General features: G+C 49.1%; 1 protein-coding gene across 1 annotated transcript in view; it reads left to right on the top strand.

The window, feature by feature from the left end:
- Window positions 1–19,456, top strand: part of PLEKHN1 (pleckstrin homology domain containing N1) — a 53,551-nt gene extending 34,095 nt beyond the window's left edge. Inside the window, exons 9-16 of the mRNA XM_060694174.2 lie at window positions 8,410–8,479; window positions 8,920–9,074; window positions 10,234–10,422; window positions 10,790–11,050; window positions 11,229–11,381; window positions 12,561–12,782; window positions 12,920–12,968; window positions 16,039–19,456. Coding sequence (XP_060550157.2) covers window positions 8,410–8,479; window positions 8,920–9,074; window positions 10,234–10,422; window positions 10,790–11,050; window positions 11,229–11,381; window positions 12,561–12,782; window positions 12,920–12,968; window positions 16,039–16,211 — 1,272 coding nt within the window. The 3' untranslated portion in view covers window positions 16,212–19,456. The remainder of the gene's footprint in view (window positions 1–8,409; window positions 8,480–8,919; window positions 9,075–10,233; window positions 10,423–10,789; window positions 11,051–11,228; window positions 11,382–12,560; window positions 12,783–12,919; window positions 12,969–16,038) is intronic.
- Window positions 19,457–20,215: the final 759 nt, after the last annotated feature.

The raw sequence follows: 20,215 nt of genomic DNA, 5'->3' as shown, positions 1-20,215 counted from the left end.
TACTCCCTCCCCACTCCTAGAGGAAGGATATTGCAAAATCTCCATTCCCACCCCACTCCAGGGGAAGGATACTGCAAAATCCCCATTCCCTCCCTACTCCTGGGGGAAGGATATTGCAAAATCTCCATTCCCACCCTACTCCAGGGGAAGGATACTGCAAAATCTTTATTCCCACCCCACTCCTGGGGGAAGGATACTGCAAAATCTCCATTCCCACCCCGCTCCAGAAAAAGGATACTGGAAAATCCCCACTCCCTACTCACTCCTGGGGGAAGCATATTGCAAAATCTCCATTCCCACCCCACTCCAGGGGAAGGATACTGCAAAATCCCCATTCCCTCCCTACTCCTGGGGGAAGGATACTGCAAAATCTCCACGCCCTTCCCACTCCAGGGGAAGGATACTGCAAAATCCCCATTCCCTCCCCACTCCTGTGGGAAGCATATTGCAAAATCTCCATTCCCACCACACTCCAGGGGAAGGATACTGCAAAATCCCCATTCCCACCCCACTCAGGGGGAAGGATACTGCAAAATCCCCATTCCCTCCCCACTCCAGGGGAAGGACATTGCAAAATCCCCACTCCCTCCCCACTCCTGTGGGAAGCATATTGCAAAATCTCCATTCCCACCCCACTCCAGGGGACGGATACTGGAAAAATTGTAGTATTGTTTTTAAATTTTATATGTTGTGTTTTTACCGTGGCTGTTCACCGCCCTGAGTCCTGTTGGAGAAGGGCGGTATACAAATTAATTAATTAAATAAATAAATAAATAAAAATCCCCATTCCCTCCCCACTCCTGGGGCCAGCCAGAGGTGGTATTTGCTGGTTCTCCGAACTACTCAAAATTTCCGCTACCGGTTCTCCCGAACCTGCTGGATTTCACCCCTGGTATAAAGGCTCTCCACGGGATGGAGTGCCCTGTCCCTTTAAAAAAAAGGGGGGGTAAGAAATAAATAAGCACCCGGCTTTCATTCTCCTAGAAAGCCGATGGTGTCTGAATAGTTGTGGTTACGCAGCCGTCAGCAGGGTGGTGCCCGCCTGCAGTCACATTCCTTGAGCGGTGGCGCAAGAGCCCGGCTTGGCAGGGCCCAGCGCGAACGGTAGCCTAGTTCTCACAGAGCCGGGCCAACCTGCGGGTGGGGCCTTTTGGGTGACTCAGCCTCCACCAGCATCCTGGCCGAATCGAGGCAGGCGTGCATCTCTGGAATGAGGAAGCAATAGATAAGGGGGAACACCACGGCCCATTTCCAAGCCCTGGTGCCCGGTGGAAAAAAAATGGGCCAGTTTTGCGTTCTTCCCTGCTGCTTCGTTGGTGCTATTTGCACTTACCCTAGATCTGGGGGAGGGAGGGGGATTCTTGTTATCTAAAGTAGAAGCAACCCAATGATTGGGGGACTGGAGGCTAAAACCATGATGGCGAACCTATGGCACGGGTGCCACAGGTGGCACGTGTAGCCATATCAGTGGGCACGCCAGCTCAGCTCTGGCGTGCATGTGCGTGCCGGCCACCTGATTTTCAGGCCTTTTGGGCCCACCAGAGGTAGGGAAACAGGCTGTTTCCTGCCTCCGGAGGGCCTGGAGTGGGTGGGGAAGGCTGTTTTCGCCCTCCCCAGATGCATAGAGAGGATCTGGAGCCAGGTGACAAAGAAAAATGGGCCTATCGGGCCATCGCGTGCCAGGAGTGGGTTGCACGCGCATGTGCAGGGCAGGGCGCATAGAATTATGGGTGTGGGCACGTGCGCATGCAAACCTCCCCCACTCCCCCCTTCCTGGCACACGATGGCAAAAAGGTTAGCCATCACTGGGCTAAAACATATGAAGAACGGTTGCAGGAACTGGCTACGTCAAGTTTGATGAAAAGGATTGGGGGAGACATGACAGCAGCCTTCCAATCTCTTAGGGGCTGCCGCAAAGAAGAGGGAATCAAGCTAGGGAATTCTGGGAGTTGAAGTCCAGAGGCCGTATTCCAGTATTTGAGGGGCTGCCACAAAGAAGAGGGGGGGGGTCAAATTATTCTCCAAAGCACCAGAAGGCAAGACGAGAAACGATGGATGGAAACTAATCAAGGAAAGAAGCAACCTGGAATTAAGGAGAAATTTCCTGACAGTTAGAACATTTAATAAGTGGAACGACTTGCCTCCAGAAGTTGTGAATGCTCCAACACTGGAAGTTTTTAAGAAGAGGTTGGATAACCATTTTGTCTGAAATGAATATAGTGTCAGGTTTCGAGGTCGTCTCAAATAAATTGCATTTCAAACAAAGTCTTTGAAGAAAAACTCCTATTTATTAAGCACGACATTCTAAATCCGACTTCATCGAAGCCAACACTGACTTCCAGACCCAAAACCCTCCCTTTCCGTTCCCCACTCCCCTGCACTCATTGGCCATTTTCCAAGTCATTCTACCCCTAATCTACTGCTCCAGCTCAAAGGAATTTCCCCCCTCCCATCCCATCTCCTAGGGGATATTATCTCCAGGGAAAATAAGTAGGTGAAAAGTCAAACGTTCCTTTCCAGGCGCCTCCGCTCCTCCTTCTTATGTCAGCACTAGAGTAAATGCAGCTTGAAGTGCTGACATATAGGGTTTTCTTGCTTAGCAGGGGGTTGGACTAGAAGACCTCCAAGGTCCCTCCCTTCTGTTAGTCTATTCTATTGTCTTTTAAATGAATGTCTGTAGAGATTCTCTGTCATCCAGGTCACAGTTGTCCCAAAGGGGCTTTTTTTCAGGAGGCAACTGGACTTTCTGGGGTGTTTTTTTCTTTTCTTTTCTTTTGAAGACGTTTCGCTTCTCATCCCAGAAGCTTCTTCAACTCTGGACAGGATATAGCGGGGAACAGGAAGGATTTATATTCCTTGCAGACTGGCTGGTGTTTTTTTTTTTCTTTCAAAAGAAACGAAAACACTCGAAATGAATTTAAAGTCCCCTGCTAGCTTTATTTATTTATTTATTTATTTATTGGTTCGATTTATATGCCGCCCTTCTCCGGAGACTCAGGGCGGCTTACAATGTGTTAAGAAATAGCCTTCATACTTTTGTATAGACCTGCTTATTAGGGCTTTTTGGTCCCCTCTAAGTGGTGTTCTTTTTTTATACAAAGTCAGCTTATTGCCCCCCACAATCCGGGTCCTCATTTGACCTACCTCGGAAGGATGGAAGGCTGAGTCAACCTTGAGCCTGGTGAGATTCGAACTCGCGGTAATTGCAGGCAGCTGGTGCTCTTTTAACAGCACTTAGTCAGCTGCGCCACCAAAGCTCTGGAGTTTGCTATCAAGCCTACCCCGAGGGTTGGGAAGCCATGTCTGGTTATATAAATAGCCCAGGAACGTTTTAAAATTCCCCAAAAGGGGGGGGGAGGTCGCTTTGGATCTGACAATCAGTAACAAACCCCCCCCAACTTGTGAGTTTCTTTCTCCTCGATCCGACTCCACATCCAGCAGGAAAAGGAGCAGCGCCGTGGATTTGATTCCACGAAGGGCACAGAAGCGTTTTGCCCTGCGACGGTTTTGGGATGCCTTTTAAAAATAGTTGCAGGAGTTTGTGGGATGCCAAACGTGTGTCGGAGAAACTGCCTGTGGCTTTGGCGATGGGGGGGGAGGGGGAGGGAGGGGGAGGGTGCACTAGGAGCCAGCTGTTGCCGATAGCTGGCTGAATAGGGGCTTTTCAAAGGACAGAGGCATAGAATAGAATAGAATAGAATAGAATAGAATAGAATAGAATAGAATAGAATAGAATAGAATAGAATAGAATAGAATAGAATAGAATGCAATGCAATGCAATGCAATGCAATGCAATGCAATGCAATGCAATGCAATGCAATGCAATGCAATGCAATGCAATGCAATGCAATGCATAACAGAGTTGGAAGGGACCTTGGAGGTCTTCTAGTCCAACCCCCTGCTTAGGCAGGAAACCCTACACCACTTCAGACAAATGGTTATCCAACCTCTTCTTAAAAACTTCCAGTGTTGGAGCATTGACTACTTCTGGTGGCAAGTTGTTCCACTGGTTAATTGTTCTCACTGTCAGGAAATTTCTCCTTAGTTCTAGGTTGCTTCTCTCCTCGATTAGTTTCCACCCATCGCTTCTTCTCCTGCCCTCAGGTGCTTTGGAGAATAGCTTGACTCCCTCTTCTTTGGGGCAGCCCCTGAGATATTGGAACACTGCTGGGGGGGGAGAAGGAAGCAGGAAAAAGAGAAGGAATAGGGAAGAAGGAGAAGGGAGAAGAAGCAGAAGGGTAGAAAGAGGAGGAGAAGAAAGAAAGGAGATGGAGAAAGGAGACAAGGGGGTGAATAGGGGGGAGAAGGAAGCAGGAAAAAGAGAAGGAATAGGGAAGAAGGAGAAGGGAGAAGAAGCAGAAGGGTAGAAAGAGGAGGAGAAGAAAGAAAGGAGATGGAGAAAGGAGACAAGGGGGTGAATAGGGGGGAGAAGGAAGCAGGAAAAAGAGAAGGAATAGGGAAGGAGGAGAAGGGAGAAGAAGCAGAAGGGTAGAAAGAGGAGGAGGAGAAAGAAAGGAGATGGAGAAAGGAGACAAGGGGGAGAAGAGGAGGGGGAGAAGGAAGCAGGAAAAAGAGAAGGAATAGGAAAGGAGGGGAAGGGAAGGGAGAAGAAGCAGAAGGGTAGAAAGAGGAGGAGGAGAAGGAGAGGAAGAAGGAGGAAGAGAAAGGAGACGAGGGGCGAGAAGAGGAGGAGGAGGAGGAGAAGGAGAAGGAAGGAGGAAAAAGAGAAGGAATAGGGAAGGAGGGGAAGAGAGAAGAAGCAGAAGAGTAGAAAGAGGAGGAGGAGAAGGAGATGAAAAAGAAGGAGGAGAAAGAAAGAAGATGGAGGAGAAAGGAGACAAAGGGGGAGAAGAGGAGGGGGAGAAGGAAGCAGGACAAAGAGAAGGAATAGGGAAGGAGGGGAAGAGAGAAGAAGCAGAAAGGGGAGAAAGAGAAGGAGAAGTAGGAGAAGGAAGGAAGGAGAAAAGGAGAAGGAGAAAAAAGAAAAAGCGGGGAAGGAAGATGAGAAGAAGGAGAGAAAGACGAAGAGGTTGTTATTATAATTGTCTTTGAATTGTGGCCTGCTTTGCTACACCTTTCCAGCAACTGATTTCTCTTATTCTATTGTTGTAACCTTACTCTTAAGTTGCTCCAAGGACGTGGGGGGGGGGGGATTTCCCACAGGATCCTTCGTTCTCTCTACCTGACTCATTCCTGTGTTGATCCTGACAGTTTCACCTGGACTGGTTTTGCAGTAAAAAAAATACCCCTCGGTTAGGGGGCTAAAGAGGGGGAGCCGGAGCGAGTCCTTCTTCCCTCACTCCCCTTCTCCTCATGGGGCATAGTAAGTGCCTGTTTGGGAGCAGGAAAGCAGGGGAGAGGAAATCTGTTGACTTGCAAGGGATGTGTTGCCACGCGAGTCCTGAGTTCGGAAGAGCATCGTAAAAACTAATCAAGGAGAGAAGTAACCTGGAATTAAGGAGAAACCTCCTAACAGGGAGGACAATTAGCCCGTGGAACAGCTTGCCACCAGAGATTATGGGTGCTCCAATAGTGGAGCTTTTTAAGAAAAGACTGGACAGTCATTGTCTGAAATGGTATAGGGTTTCCTGCTTGAGCAGGGGGCTGGACTAGAAGACCTCCAAGGGTCCCTTCCTGCTTCTCTTCTCTTCTCTTCTCTTCTCTTCTCTCCTCTCCTCTCCTCTCCTCTCCTCTCCTCTCCTCTCCTCTCCTCTCCTCTCCTCTCCTCTCCTCTCCTCTCCTCTCCTCTCCTCTTCTCTTCTCTTCTCTTCTCTTCTCTTCTCCTCTCCTCTCCTCTCCTCTCCTCTCCTCTCTTCTTCTCTTCCTTATTCCTATTATTTTCCATTCCATTCCATTCCATTCCATTCCATTCTTCTCTTCTCTTCTCTTCTCTTCTCTTCTCTTCTCTTCTCTTCTCTTCTCTTCTCTTCTCTTCTCTTCTCTTCTCTTCTCTTCTTCTCTTCTCTTCTTCTCTTCCTTATTCCTATTATTTTCCATTCCATTCCATTCCATTCCATTCCATTCCATTCCATTCCTCTTCTCTTCTCTTCTCTTCTCTTCTCTTCTCTTCTCTTCTCTTCTCTTCTCTTCTCTTCTCTTCTTCTCTTCCTTATTCCTATTATTTTCCATTCCATTCCATTCCATTCCATTCCATTCCATTCCTCTTCTCTTCTCTTCTCTTCTCTTCTCTTCTCTTCTCTTCTCTTCTCTTCTTCTCTTCTCTTCTCTTCTCTTCCTTATTCCTTTTATTTTCCATTCCATTCCATTCTTCTCTTCTCTTCTCTTCTCTTCTCTTCTCTTCTCTTCTCTTCTCTTCTCTTCTCTTCTCTTCTTCTCTTCCTTATTCCTATTATTTTCCATTCCATTCCATTCCATTCCATTCCATTCCATTCCATTCCATTCCATTCCTCTTCTCTTCTCTTCTCTTCTCTTCTCTTCTCTTCTCTTCTCTTCTCTTCTCTTCTCTTCCTTATTCCTTTTATTTTCCATTCCATTCCATTCCTCTCTTCTCTTCTCTTCTCTTCTCTTCTCTTCTCTTCTCTTCTCTTCTCTTCTCTTCTCTTCTCTTCTCTTCCTTACAGTTGCCAAGGTTGGGCACCTCTACTTTAGATTCTTCCCTTGCATTCACCCTTATGCACACAAATGCACACACTTAATTGGTTCGATTTTTTTTGGGAGCGGGGAGCAGGACTTTGTTCCTTCCAACTGAATCACCCACCCACACACCCCTCTGAAAATCAGCCTCCAACCCCTCTGCAAATTGCTGGAGAAGGGGAAAACAACCTTTGCAGACTCTTCTTGAAGGATTTGTGGTTGGTAAACTCTTGGAGGTATAAAGTCCTTGAGGTCATGGAAAGTTTTTTTTTTTTTTCCCCCCAAACCGGAGCATTAACTCTAAAAAGTGTTGACTTGAGACACAAAGATTTAAGTCAACAATCATCATCAAAAAAAAAAAAAACCTCCCGAGAATCTCTGCGGAGGATTTCTTGAGAGTGACCGGTTTTTAACTTCAAAACAAGGGGGTTGCGTAAGAACATGTCCACAATGTGAGTTTTTCCTTGGAACCTGTCCTAACCCCTCCAGTGGCTGCATCGTTTTACAGTAGTCCTCAACCTACGACCGTATCTGGGGACTAGAATTCCCGTCGCTAAGCAAAGCGATTGTTACTGGGATCACATGACCTCCCCAGGAACCTACAACCTAGTTGTAAATAGGTATTGCTAGGCTTCAAAAATTTTAGCAGGGAGTTCTCTCTGCCCAGTTTCTGGGTTGGTGCGGCCATAATGGGCGTGGCCTAGTTGGCCTCCTTCCGGTTCGGGCAAAGTGGTAGTGGCAGCATCAGGAAGCTCCGCCCACCCGCCCAGATGTCTCTCCGCATGTGCAGAAGTGTTGCGCGCGAATACACGCACGCCCAGGAGCAAATTAATTTGCGACAGGATTTGAATCCTACTACTGGGGGCGGGGACGTTTTGGCCCTCCCCGGGCTCCGGAGGCTTTCCTCGAGCCGCTGGGAGGGTGAAAATGGCCTCCCCAAGCTCTGGAGGATGGAAACGGGCCTGTTTCTGGCCTCCTTAAACTTCCGGTAGGCCCATTTTTTCGGCCTCCCCAAGCCTCCGCGCGCACCTGCATCCAGAATGAGCCGTCTTCCCCACTGACTTTGCTGGTGAGGTCGCAAAAGGGGATTGTGTGACCCCTGCAGACGTCGTAAGTGAGAAAAACGCTCCTACGTCACTTTTTTTTCAGTGCGGTGGAATGTCATTAAATGAATGGTTGTAAGTTGAGAATTATCTGTATATTCGCCATCTGGTTTCTATAAGTCAGGAACTTTGTCGGGCCAATTTTTGATCCCTTTTGGAGACTAGAACTGATTGGCATGGCTAGTCTAGTGAAGAGAAGGACCAGGGGAGACAGGATAGCAGTCTTCCAATATTTGAGGGGCTGCCCCAGAGAGGAAGGGGGGGTCAAGCTATTTTCCAAAGGAACTGAAGTTCAGACAAGGAATAATGGATGGAAACTGATCAAGGAGAGATTCAACCTGGAAATAAGGAGACATTTTCTGATAGGGAGAACAATCAACCCATGGAACAGAAGTTGCCTTCAGAAGTTGTGGGAGCTTCATCACTGGAAGCTTTCAAGAATAGATGGACTGCCATTTTGTCAGAAATGGTGTGGGGTCTCCTGCTTGGATGGAGGGTTGGACTAGATGACCTCCAAGGTCCCTTCCAACTCTCATTAATCTGATACGACCAATACTTGCTTAATCCGGCTGCAAAAAGGGTTTTGATTTTAGCCTGAAAAGTTGAATTTATTTATTGGTATTTTATACCTGGACCAGGAAGAACGATGTAAAATCGTTTTTGGTATTTCAAATAGTGTCTGATTTTATTATTATTATTTTTTTACAAACAGGGTGAATTGCCTTTGAATGCCATCCAAGTACAATTTGAGGAAAACCAGAAAACCGCTTTTTTAATAGAAGGTAGGTTTCCCCGCCCCCCCTTGCTTACATGTAAATTTATGTGTGTGTGTGTTTGTGTGTGTTTGTGTATCAAGAGGAAGAGATGGCAGGTAGACATTCCGGAGTGGAATTTCCATGGCTAACCAAGGAGATGGTTAAAAGGAAGCCAGGGCACAGTTTTACAACCTTTTCTCTCTCTCTCTCTTTTTTTTTTTTTGCCATGGTTGTTGCAGTCACTAAATGAATCACACAGTCATTAAGCGAATCCAGGTTCCCTTATTGACTTGGTGCTTGTTGGAAGCCAGCCAATGGCGACCAAGCGCCTGTCCCGTCACAGGGAGGCTCTGAATCCCTCCATTAAAATAAAAGACAAGGGGATTGGGGAAGATTCTGAAGGATCCCTTCCGGTTCAAACATCTGGATCTGGTTACAAACAAGACGTGATCTCTATTTTTTTCTAGGCCGGCTAATCAACTCCATCCGGGTGATCTGCTCCAGCTACGAAGATTACCAAGAGTGGTTATATTGTCTTAAAACCGCCCAGTTCCGCCATGCTGATTCCTCCCTCTCGGGATCGGAGAGTTTCTCCGGGTTGAAGCCTTCTCACCTGGGGCAGGTAAAGTGCTTATTTCCTGCCTGGCTTACAACACAACTCTTGCATGATGCTTCCTTGCTTTGTTTCCTTGCTTAAATGGTCTTCCTAGCGATAACTCTGCGGCACGGGTGGGATTCAGCCGGTTCGGATGCTAATTTTACATCTGGTTCGCTGAACCGGTAGTTGCAAGGACTGGCTGGCCCCGCCCACCCCGCCCCTCCCAGGAGTCTCCACGCGGCCCATTTTGGATGCCAGGTAAGTGCAGGACCCGGGTGGAGGCTCTGGGAGGGTGAAAAACGGGCCTACTGGAAGTCCGGAAACTGTTTCCAGCCTCCAGAGGGCTTTCGGAGCCCAGGGGAGGCCGTTTTCGCCCTCCCAGAGACATGAGGAAAGCCTCTGGGGCCTGGGGAGGGCAAAAAATGGGCCTACTGGAAGTACCAGAAGTCCGGAAACAGGCCTGTTTCCAGGCTCTGGAGGGCCTCCATAGCCCGGGGGATGCCATTTTCGCCCTTGCAGAGGCTCAACCAGAGGTTCTCTGCCCAGTTGCTGGGTGGCATGGCCATCGTGGGCGTGGCCTACTCAGCCTCTTGCACTTTGGGGGCGGGGGCATTTTCACCCTCCCCAGACTCCGGAGGCTTTCCTCGAGCTTCTGGGAGGGTGAAAATGGCCTCCCCCTGGGCTCCGAAGGCCAGAAACTAACCCGTTTTCGGACTTCCGGTACTTCTGGTAGGCCCATTTTTCAACCTCCCCAGGCTCTGCAGGCTTTCCTCGAGCCTCTGGGAGGGTGAAAACGGCCTCCCCCAGGCTCCAGAGGCCGGAAACGGGCCCATTTCTGGACCTCCAGAACTTCTGCTAGGCCCGTTTTTCGCCCTCCCAGAGCCTCCATACGGGCCCTACACTTACCTGGCATCCAAAACGGGCTGTGTGGAGACTCTTGGGAGGGGAGGGGCAGGGTGGACGGGATCAGCCAGTCCTTGCAACAGCCGGTTCGACGAACCGGATTAAAATTAACATCCGGTTTGTCTGAACCGGCTGAATCCCACCCCTGCCTTAATGTCTCGCTCTTCTTCCCCATTCTTTGAAGGCCAGGACTGCATTATTTCCCCGTGCCAATCATTTCATTTGATCTTCTCTTGCCCACCCCCAAATGCCACGCATTTTAATTTCTTGCTCGGTTTAGTTTTCAGGAAGCGGAAGAGGGTCACTCACCTCGGAGGGCAGAACGAATTCCTGGGCTTCTGCCGGGAAGGGGGCTACGACGTCCACCCACCACTCCCAAACCAGTACAGCTTCTTTCTCCGAGAGACAATCGGTCGACGCAGTTTCCGAGAATCGGTTAGCTGAAAACTCTCTGCCGCAACCGGCTTGCGTAAGTCGGGTGTTTGAAAATTGGGTGGTGGGCTCGATGGGTGATTCAAGCGGCAGCACCAACCTCGTGGGTCTGTGGGAAGAAAAAAAAACAAGTCAAGTTGGCTTAAAAGATCTGGAAAGCTTAAATTCCTTGGTTGACCGTTGACTTCTACGTAGAGCCCATCTACTATCAAGTGTTTCCTCTTCCACAATTTTGAGCACAACCGCTAAACAAGCATATTTTTGTTTTAAGTTTTATTAGATTTTTTAAAAAAAATATACGCCAATATCAATATATGAAAGAGTGTGGCCTCTGGGTATAATTCATTTTGATACAAACAGCAATAATAGTGTCTATTAAATGGTGTCTCCTCTTGTTGTTGCAGTGCTCAGGAAAACGAGAGACCGGACTGCCGAAGGCCGAGCTGAAAAGGAAAGGGAGTTCTCGAAAGTCCAAAGGGAAGGGCGTCCCGCCACCTCAGCAGCCCCAGTGCCACTGGGAGGACCCCGAAAAGAAAAGCTCCATCCCGCTCACCTCGAAGCAACCCCGTGGAGAAGGTGTCTCCCCCGTTTACAATGAGCCGTACTCGGCTCAGGCCCAACAGGAGCATCCTGCTGTCCGCCCGTTGCACCTGGACTTAAACAATGTACGAGCTGAGGATAATCGTAGAATTTGGGGAGAGGGCAGAGCTCTGGGATCAAAGCTCTGGGATCAAAGCTCTGGGATCAAAGCTCTGGGATCAAAGCCTGATGATCTTCGGAACATCTGGAATGGCCCTGCAAATGTCCTTCCGCAGCTGGATTTTTTTTTTGTCCCTTCTGCAGCTGAAGCAGTGGCACGTGCCAAGGAGTCAGACCTGCCCAGTTCCCCAAACTCTGGAAAATATCTCTCTGTCGTCTTCCCCCATGTATGCTGACCCCTACACGCCCAGTTCCCCCACCTCGCACGGGGCTGCAGGCTCCTACTTCCTAGATGAGGTGAGTGGGACCAAATAAGCTACAGGTGTCAAACTCAATTTCATCAGGGCTGTGGTTGACCTTGGGGAGGGGGTGTGGCCAATTGGGTGGGCGTGGCCAGCTTGACACCACTTACTGGGCTTGGCCAGCTTGACGCCACTCATGGTGTGGCCAACTGGGTGGGCGCGGCCAGCTTAACGCCACTCACTGGGCGTGGCTGACTGGGTGGGTGTGGCCAGCTTAACACCACTCCCCAAACTTCTGGCATGTTTCCTCTTCGCACTGGGTAGACTGGGCCGAAGTGACACAGGCCAACCCCTTACAAATTCCAGGATGGCTCTGCGGGCCAAATCCAACCACATCCGGCACATCCAATGGTCGGATTCGGCCCGCAGGCCTTGTGTTTGACACCCTTGATGTAAGTCTTTTTCTTCTTCTTCTCCTCCTCCTCCTTCCCTCCCCCTCCTCCTCCTCCTTCTTCTCCTCCTCCTTCTTCTTCTCCTCCACCTCCTCCTTTTCTCCTTTTCTCCTTCTCCCTTTCTCCTTTTCTTCTTCTCCTTCTCCCTCTCCTTTTCTTTTCTTCTTTCTTCTTTCTTCTTCTTCTTCTTTTTCTTCTTCTCCTTCTTCTTCTTCCTTCTTCTTCTCCTTCTCCTCCTCCTTTTTCTCCTCCTCCTCCTCCTTCTTCTCCCCCACCTCCTCCTTTTCTCCTTTTCTCCTTCTCCCTTTCTCCTTCTCCTTCTCCTTCTCCCTCTCCTTTTCTTCTTCTTTCTTCTTCTTCTCCTCCTCCTCTTCCTCCATCATCTCCTTTTCTCCTTCTCCTTCTCCCTTTCTCCTTCTTCTTTCCTCCTCCTCTTTCTTTCTTCTCCTTCTCCTTTTCTCCTTTCTCCTTTCTCCTTTCTCCTCCTCCTCCTCCTCCTCCTCCTCCTCCTCCTCCTTCTTCTTCTTCTTCTTCTTCTTCTTTTTCTCCTCCTCCTTCTCCTCCTCCTCCTCCTCCTCCTCCTCCTCCTCCTCTTCCTCCTCCTTCTCCTTCTCCTCCTCCTCCTCCTCCCCCCTCCCCCTCTTCCTTCTCCTCCTCCTCTTCTTTCTTCTCCACTTCCTTCCTTCTTCCTCCCTCCTCCTCTTCCCTCCTCCTCCCCATCCATCCTCCCCTTCCTTCCTCCACCTCCTCCCCCCCAACTTCCTTCCTCGTCTCCTTCACAGCTCGGGAGGTGTCACGGGCCATCCACTGTGGAGCACCAGAATGGCTACCCGGCCATGCCAGTGTCCGTTCCCATCTGCCATCATCCTCTAGGGTGGAAGAGCTTTCAACCGTCCTGTGGAAACCCCTGGCGAGAACCCAGCCTTGCCCAGAGAGTCAACGCCTCCGCTCCAGCCTTTCATTTTGCCACAGAACCTGCACCAGATGCCCATTATTTGACCACGGTAAGTGCCATGCAAAGCCTGCTGAAGAGATTTGGTCCTTACCCCACTTCTGGGTGGGACAGAGGGTGGAATCAAACCTGTTCTGTGGGTTTCGTAGCTCTCAACTCCTTTTTTTTTTGGTCTTTCCCCACCTGCAGAGCACCACATCAGGAGATGGCCTTCGGATGCGTTCCTTGCCGACTTCAGGTGAGTCCTTGCGATGGGAGGCCTTGGGGACTTGGCCTCGAATGGGCTTGGCTGTGTTCTGTCCCCGTCCCACACACGCACCCCCACAGACGGCCCGGAGTTAATAAGCCACACGACAAAATCTTTGAAGATAAAGCTGGCAGCAACCCAGTGGCCAGCTGCCAATTCAGACTTTACTCACACAAAACAAAGATTAGACTGCAAGCATTCCGATAAAGCAGGCAAAGTTTCCGCAATTCAAGGATTAGTCCAAATGCAGTCCGACAAGGCAGGCAGAAGTCCAGTAACGCAGAGATCATGGATTATTTCTAGTTTTTGCTCGTCACAAACTGAACCGGCCACCACACTCACATTTATATCCTGTGGGGTGTGGTCCAGTGACTCAGCTAATCTCTGGCACGCCTTCCCCTCTGCTGCGCACGCTTCTCCCTGCGCCTCTGCTGAGGGTCCAGCCAGCACTTATCTCCTTCATCGCTGTCCACCGGTGGCTGCGGGGACGTGCTTGGCTCTGGGCCTATCTTTTGTCCTTCGGTGTCCTCCGGAGGCATTGCCAGAGAGGAGGGTCCTGGAGAGGGAGGCCTTGCCAACTCCTCTCCCTCACTCTCAGAGTCTGCATCTGTCGATAGCCCAGGCTCAGGCAACGGAGCCACAACAGGCTGGAAGTCTTCTGGTGTCGGAGTTCCAACGATCAACATAGGAGAAGAGACTGGACAATTCAGAGGGGATCCAAATGAAAGCAACTCCAGAAGGAGCTTTCAAGGAAGGGTCCTCACCGGGGAAGGGATTGTGGCCTGGTTGGCTGCCCCATTATCCAAATCCTTAACTTAAAAGAATAAAAGAGTTGAAAGGTCTTCAAGGACCGAGGGACCTTGGAGGTCTTCTAGTCCAACCCCCTACATACCAGTGATGGCTAACCTTTTTGCCATTGCGTGCTAGGAGCTGCGCGTGCCTGTGCCCACACCTATAATTCTATGCGCCCTGTCCCCGCGCATGTGCATGCAATCCCCCCATGCTCCCCATGTTCCTGGCACAGTAGGCCCATTTTTTTTGCTGTCCCCAGCCTCCAGAGGCCGAAAACGGTCCGTTAGCCAACTTCCAGTCCCTCCGGAGGTGTGTGGGGAATGCCATTTTCATCCTCCCCAGACTCCTAGAAAGGCTCTGGAGGCTGGGAATGTCAGGGTGGCAATTAATCCCATTTTGCTTTTGGGTAATTGCACCTTGATTAGAGAATGGATCGTGACCTTTCCTTGAAGTATACTTTAAGAAAATAAACCCGAAGATATATTTTCTAAGAAAAACTCATTTATTTGTTATAAAGAAAATAAAACATCTTATTGGCTAATTAACTACATCTTGGCAAAACTTTCCTGGCCACCTCTCTTGGCCGGAGAACAAAGAAAACTTTTAGAGAAAAAGAAAAGGATGTAGACATGCACAGTAGTTACTGATAAGAACTAGGGAGGCTACGGTAAGTCTGAAAGTTCAAAAATAAGAGCTCATCTGGTAAATACAAAAACGCAGTGACAGGGAACAGCAAAAAATGGGCCTTCTGGTCCCGCCGGAAGTTGGCAAACGGGTTGTTTCCAGCCTCCGGAGGCCCTCCCCAGACTCCTAGGAAGGCTCTGGAGGCTGGGGAGAGAGAAAAAAACGGGCCTTTCCCACCACCACCCGAGGCCCTCCGGAGGCAGGAAACAGCCTGTTTCCCTACTTCTGGTGGGCTCAGAAGGCCTGAAAATCAGCTGGCCGGTGCGCACATGCGCGCCAGAGCTGAGCTCACGTGCCCACCGATATGGCTATGCGTACCACCTGTGGCACGCATGCCATAGATTCGCCATCACGGCTATATACCATTCCAGACAAATGGTTGTCCAATCTCTTCTTAAAAGCTTCCAGTGATGGTGGAGCACCCACAATTTTTGTTCCACTGATGTAATTGTTCTCACTGCCAGGAAATGTCTCCTTAGTTCTAGGTCGGATCTCTCCTTGGTTGGTTTCCATCCATTGTTTTTTGTCCTGCCCTCAGGGGCTTTGGAGAATAGCTTGACTCCCTCTTCTTTGGGGCAGCCCCTGAGATATTGGAATGCTGTTAGCATGTCACCCCTAGTTCTTTTTGTTAAACTAGACCAGGGGTTGGCAACCTTAAACACTCAAAGAGCCACAAAGGTTCTAACCGGAAGCCCTCCATTCAATTCTGGAGCCGACCGGAAGTCCAGTTCCCCCACCATAGTCTCCTCCTAGCACTGCATCCTTTTTCCTCTGCCGACTGGAAGTTGGTTCCCACACCATAGAGTCTCCTCCTAGCGCGGCATCCTTTTTCCTCTACCTGTCCTAACCGAAAGCCCTATCAATTGTGGAGCCGACCAGCAACAGGGAGCCGCAGCAGAGGGATGAAAGAGCCACATGTGGCTCCAGAGCCACAGGTTGCTAACTCCTGAACTAGACACACCCCGATTCCTGTAACTGTTCTTCGTATGTTTTAGCTTCCAGCCAGGGGTGGGCTTCAAAAATTTTAGCAAGGGGTTCTCTGCCTGATTGCTGGGGTGGGCATGGCCATGGTGGGCGTGGCCTAGTCATCCTCCTGCACCATGGCACCCAGATGTGTCTGCGCATGCGTAGAAGTGTTGCACGCGAGTGCACGCATGCCCACGAGCAAATTAGTTTGCGACAGGATTTGAATCCCACTACTGGGGGCGGGGGTGTTTTTGCCCTCCCCGGGCTCCGGAGGCTTTTCTTGAGCCTCCAGGAAGGCGAAAACAGCTTCCCCAGGCTCTGGAGGCCAGAAATGGGCCTGTTTCCAGCCTTCCTGAACTTCCAGTGGGCCCATTTTGCACCCACCCCGAGCCTCCGCGTGCGCCCTGCACTTACCTGCATCCAAAAAGGGGCCACGTGGGGACTCCTGGGAGGAGCGGGGCGGGGTGATAAGGGCCAGCCGGAAGTGGGATTTGGGGGTTCTCCGAACTGCACAGAATCTTAGCTAGGGGTTCTTCCGAACCTGTGCGAACCCTCAACAGCCCCTGCCTCCAGCCCCCTAATCATTTTGGTTACTCTTCTCTGCGCTGTTCTCTTCCAGATGAAAACCTTCAGGCCTACAACCTGCCTGAAAGAGGAGGGGACCCGCTCGACCCGACGTATCACGACTACGCGGAGCTGCAAAGCTTCCACGAGGACTACAGTTACGACAACATCTGGGATACAGAGGCGAAGCAGCCGCCCTCCTCCGACCACGAGATCTACGATTGCTGAGGGAGGCGTCCATCCGCCGAAGCGGGAAGAACGGAGGAAGAACTCGGCTCTGGTTTTATAATGCAAAGATTGATCCAGGTGGATTTTCCTGGAGGTCTGGATTCTTCTGGCTACTTTTGGGCTCCTTTGTCTTGTTCCTCTACTTCGGTGCTTGTGGTGCTATGAAAAACTTCTGAGAAAAGGATCTGGAATTCTCTCCACCCGCTAATCCCGTTGTGTATCGACACGAAGAGACGGACCCTGATTCTGCGGTTGTTATGAAGAAAGCTGCACTGTCTGTGGGGGAGGGGTCAGGACCCAGTCTGGATTTTTGGGTGCCGTCAATAGATCTTGCAATTCAACCCCAAACAGCACAAAAAAAAAAAAAAACCCAACAACCCCCAATCTGCTAACCGTTACATCCAGTGGTGGGTTCCTCCCGGTTTGGTCCGGTTCGGCCAAGCCGGTAGCGGTGACGATATGACATCACCGAACTGGTTCTCCCCCCCTGCCCTCCCACCCCCCCACCCCCCCACGTTAATCTTACCTTTAATTTGGTCCCACCCCCAATCTATTGCTGCCTCCTGAGTCCCAGCTGATGACTAGAGGGAAAAAAACTGTTTAAACTCTTGCCGCGGGGCTTCAAAGGGCCGCCCTACAGCTGATCAGTGTTAAAAGCAAACAAATGAGTCGGGTCGTAAGTGCGAGGATTGGTCATAAGTGCGAGGACCTTCCAGAAATGACTGACCAGCTAACCACACCTACCTAGTCACATGACCTCCAAGCCACACCCACAAAATAAGCCACACTCACAGAACCGGTAGTAAAAAAATTTAGAACCCACCCCTGGTTACATCAAAGGACAAATGCAAAATGTGGTTTTTTTAAAAGCTGCCATTCAATCGGTTTGAAGACTTGGGCTATAAAAATGAATCTGCAGGATTAGGAATTTTGAGGTGGCTTGTAGCAACAACAACACACACACACATACACACACAGAGCAAACAAGTATAAGACGTCCTTCCCCGGTTATGAAGGTTTGCAAAGAAACGGCGTTGCTGGCAATTCTGACTCGGGATAAAATGAGGATATCCTTAGTCTATTATATAGTAAACGGCCTCGATCAATACAGGGTGTGGTTGTGCGCACACAAACCCTGTGCGTGCAGTTTTTACACCCTGCACACTTTTTCAAGAAAATGTATTTTCCCAGCCCATCCTCTGCCTTTTGGTCTATGTCAGGGGTCAGCAATCTGCGGCTCTGGAGCCGGATGTGGCTCTTTCATCCCTCTGCTGCGGCTCCTTGTCGCCAGTCGGCTCCACACTTGATAAGGCTTTCGGTTAGGACAGGTAGAGGAAAAAGGATGCCGTGCTAGGAGGAGACTATGGTGGGGGAACCAGACTTCCGGTTGGCTACAGAATTGTCGGGGGGGGGGGCTCCCAGTTAGGACTTTTGTGGCTCTTTGACTGTTTAAGGTTGCCGACCCCTGTTCTATGTCATAATGAAGGGAAGTTTTGCACTCCTTCCGATGGAGAAATATTTTGCTTTGTGAAAGCTGGCCGAGGCTACTTCCTGTGTGCAACACAACAACTGATGTTCCCAGGGCCTAACACACTTAACACCGCCTTGCTTGCTCTTAGGGACAAGTGGCGTTCTCCTTGGCGGATGGTTGTCCTTCTTTTGAAACAGGCTGCTTTGTTGGTTACCATTTAAATAATAATAATAATAATTAATAGCGCTGCTTGCAAACTACTTGGAGAAGCCGCAAAAGGCTTGCTGTTGGAAGAGAAGATTGTAAGAAGAACAAGAGGAGAGAGAGGTGAAGAACTGATTGCTGGTTTCAAGAATCGGGAGTGTTGCAAAAAAGAAGATTCTCTAGGACCCACATTATGTTGTGTGCATTGCGTTGTGTTTGTTGTTATTTATTATTCTTTGCTTTTATAGCCCGTTGTTCCTTGAAGAAACCAATTTGATGGCATCTGCCATCTTCCTTCCTTCTTTCCTTCTTTCCTTCCTTCCTACCTTCTTTCCTTTCTTCCTTCCTTCCTACCTTCTTTCCTTTCTTCCTTCCTTCCCCATCTTTCTCGTCCTCCCTTCTTTCCTTCCTGATCTTTCTCTTCCTTCCTTCCTTATCTTTCTCTTCTTTCCTTCCTTCTTTCCTTCCTTCTTTCCTTCCTTCCTTCTTTCCTTCCTTATCTTTCTCTTCCTTCCTTCCTTCCTTCCTTCTTTTTCTCTTCTCTTTCCTTCCTTCTTTCCTTCCTTTCTTTTTTCTTTCCTTCCTTATCTTTCTCTTCTTTCCTTCCTTCCTTATCTTTCTCTTCTTTCCTTCCTTCTTTCCTTCCTTCTTTCTTTCTTTCTTTCCTTCCTTTCTTTTTTCTTTCCTTCTTTATCTTTCTCTTCCTTCCTTCCTTCCCCATCTTTTCTTTCTTTCTTTCCTTCCTTCCTTCTCCATCTTTCCCTTCCCTTCCCTTCCTTCCTTCCTTCCTTCCTTCCTTCCTCTCTCCCTCAATCTTTTCATTCTTTGTTTCTTCTCTTTTTTCCTCTCCCTCCCTTCCTTCCTTCCTTCCTTCCTTCCTTCCTTCCTTCCTTCCTTCCTTCCTTCCTTCTCTCTTTTGAATAATCTCATCAGGCAATGGGATGGCAGCAGACACAATTTTAGTTCACACTTTTGGTTGTTGCTATCGGCCGGGGATAACCCACCGTCTACTTTTGTTACTTGAATTTTAAAATATTAAAAATATATACTGTTCAACCGCCAACCTTTACTGAAGTTTACAGGAGGGTCTTTTTGGCTTATTCTATTTAATAAGCAATTAAATGTGTTGGCAAGGGGAGGGGAAATTTTTCTAAAGAAAGTATTTAATTTAGTAAATAACCCCGGCTGTTTGACATCAGCTGCTTCTTGATGGCTGTTGAAGTAAAGCGGGGGGGGGGGAGTTGGTTATGGCTGTAATTTCAATTCCAGGTGTTTCTTTTTTTTGTTGTTGTTGTACTTTTGAGGTGTGTGTTTGTGACTGCGTCGATGTGTCGTTGGCCTTTAACGTGAGCGCAAACCGTCAAGTGAAATTGGATCTCAAATCGCGCGGCTCAGGTTGCGATTGTGTGTTGCAGCCATGCCAGACGATACTTGGTGCAGATTTTGTGTGCATGGGAGTGTGGGTCGGTGTGTAAGGCGGTGGGGGGGGGGGGAAGGGAGTTGTACAGCACTGACACTGTTCCTTTGGTGATTTCTTTGAAGACCCCCCCTAATAAAGTTAATATAATTACGTGTGCCTGCTGTGTTTTGCTTTCTAAAGGAGACCTGTCTCTTATCTTTTAACAAAAAAACAAATCTTCATTTTTTTCCCCCCAGGCTAGCTAAATCAGCTGAATTGAAATTGAGGAAGGGGCAGCTGGGGGAGGGGGCTCTAAGCCAGATGTTCTCAGGTTTCCCGATCTGCTAGTATGAAAAACGTTTCCAAGTTATGAAAGTTCCACTTATCTAGAAAGCAGGTGTAGAGGTGTGCAATTCCCGAAAACCGTTGAAAAACTCTACACCACTTCAGACAAAATGGTTATCCAACCTCTTCTTAAAAACTTCCAGTGTTGGAGCATTCACAACTTCTGGAGGCAAGTGGTTCCACGGGTTAATTGTTCTAATTATTTCTCCTTAGTTCTAAGTTGCTTCTCTCCTTGATGAGTTTCAACCTGTTGCTTCTTGTCCTGCTTTTAGGTGCTTTGGAGAACAGCTTGACTCCCTCTTCTTTGGGGCAGCCCCTGAGAGATTGGAAGACTGCTACCATGTCTCCCCTAGTCCTTCTTTTCATCAGACTAGCCTTACCCAGTTCCTGCAACCGTTTTTCATACGTTTTAGCCTCCAGTCCCCTATAATCCTCTTTGTTGCTCTTCTCTACACTTTTTCTAGAGTCTCCACATCTTTTTTACATCGTGGCGACCAAAACTGGATGCAGTCTCTTGACATTCGATTTTCTAAGCGGGTCATTTTCAACGCCGGGGTCCCTAGGGAGTCTGTTAATGGACGGAAG

Source organism: Pantherophis guttatus, chromosome 15, assembly GCF_059756535.1.
Source record: "Pantherophis guttatus breed Tessera chromosome 15, ASM5975653v1, whole genome shotgun sequence".
Lineage (NCBI taxonomy): Eukaryota > Metazoa > Chordata > Lepidosauria > Squamata > Colubridae > Pantherophis > Pantherophis guttatus.
The sequence above is the reverse complement of the archived record's forward strand: the minus strand, read 5'-3'. Positions and strand labels throughout refer to the sequence as shown.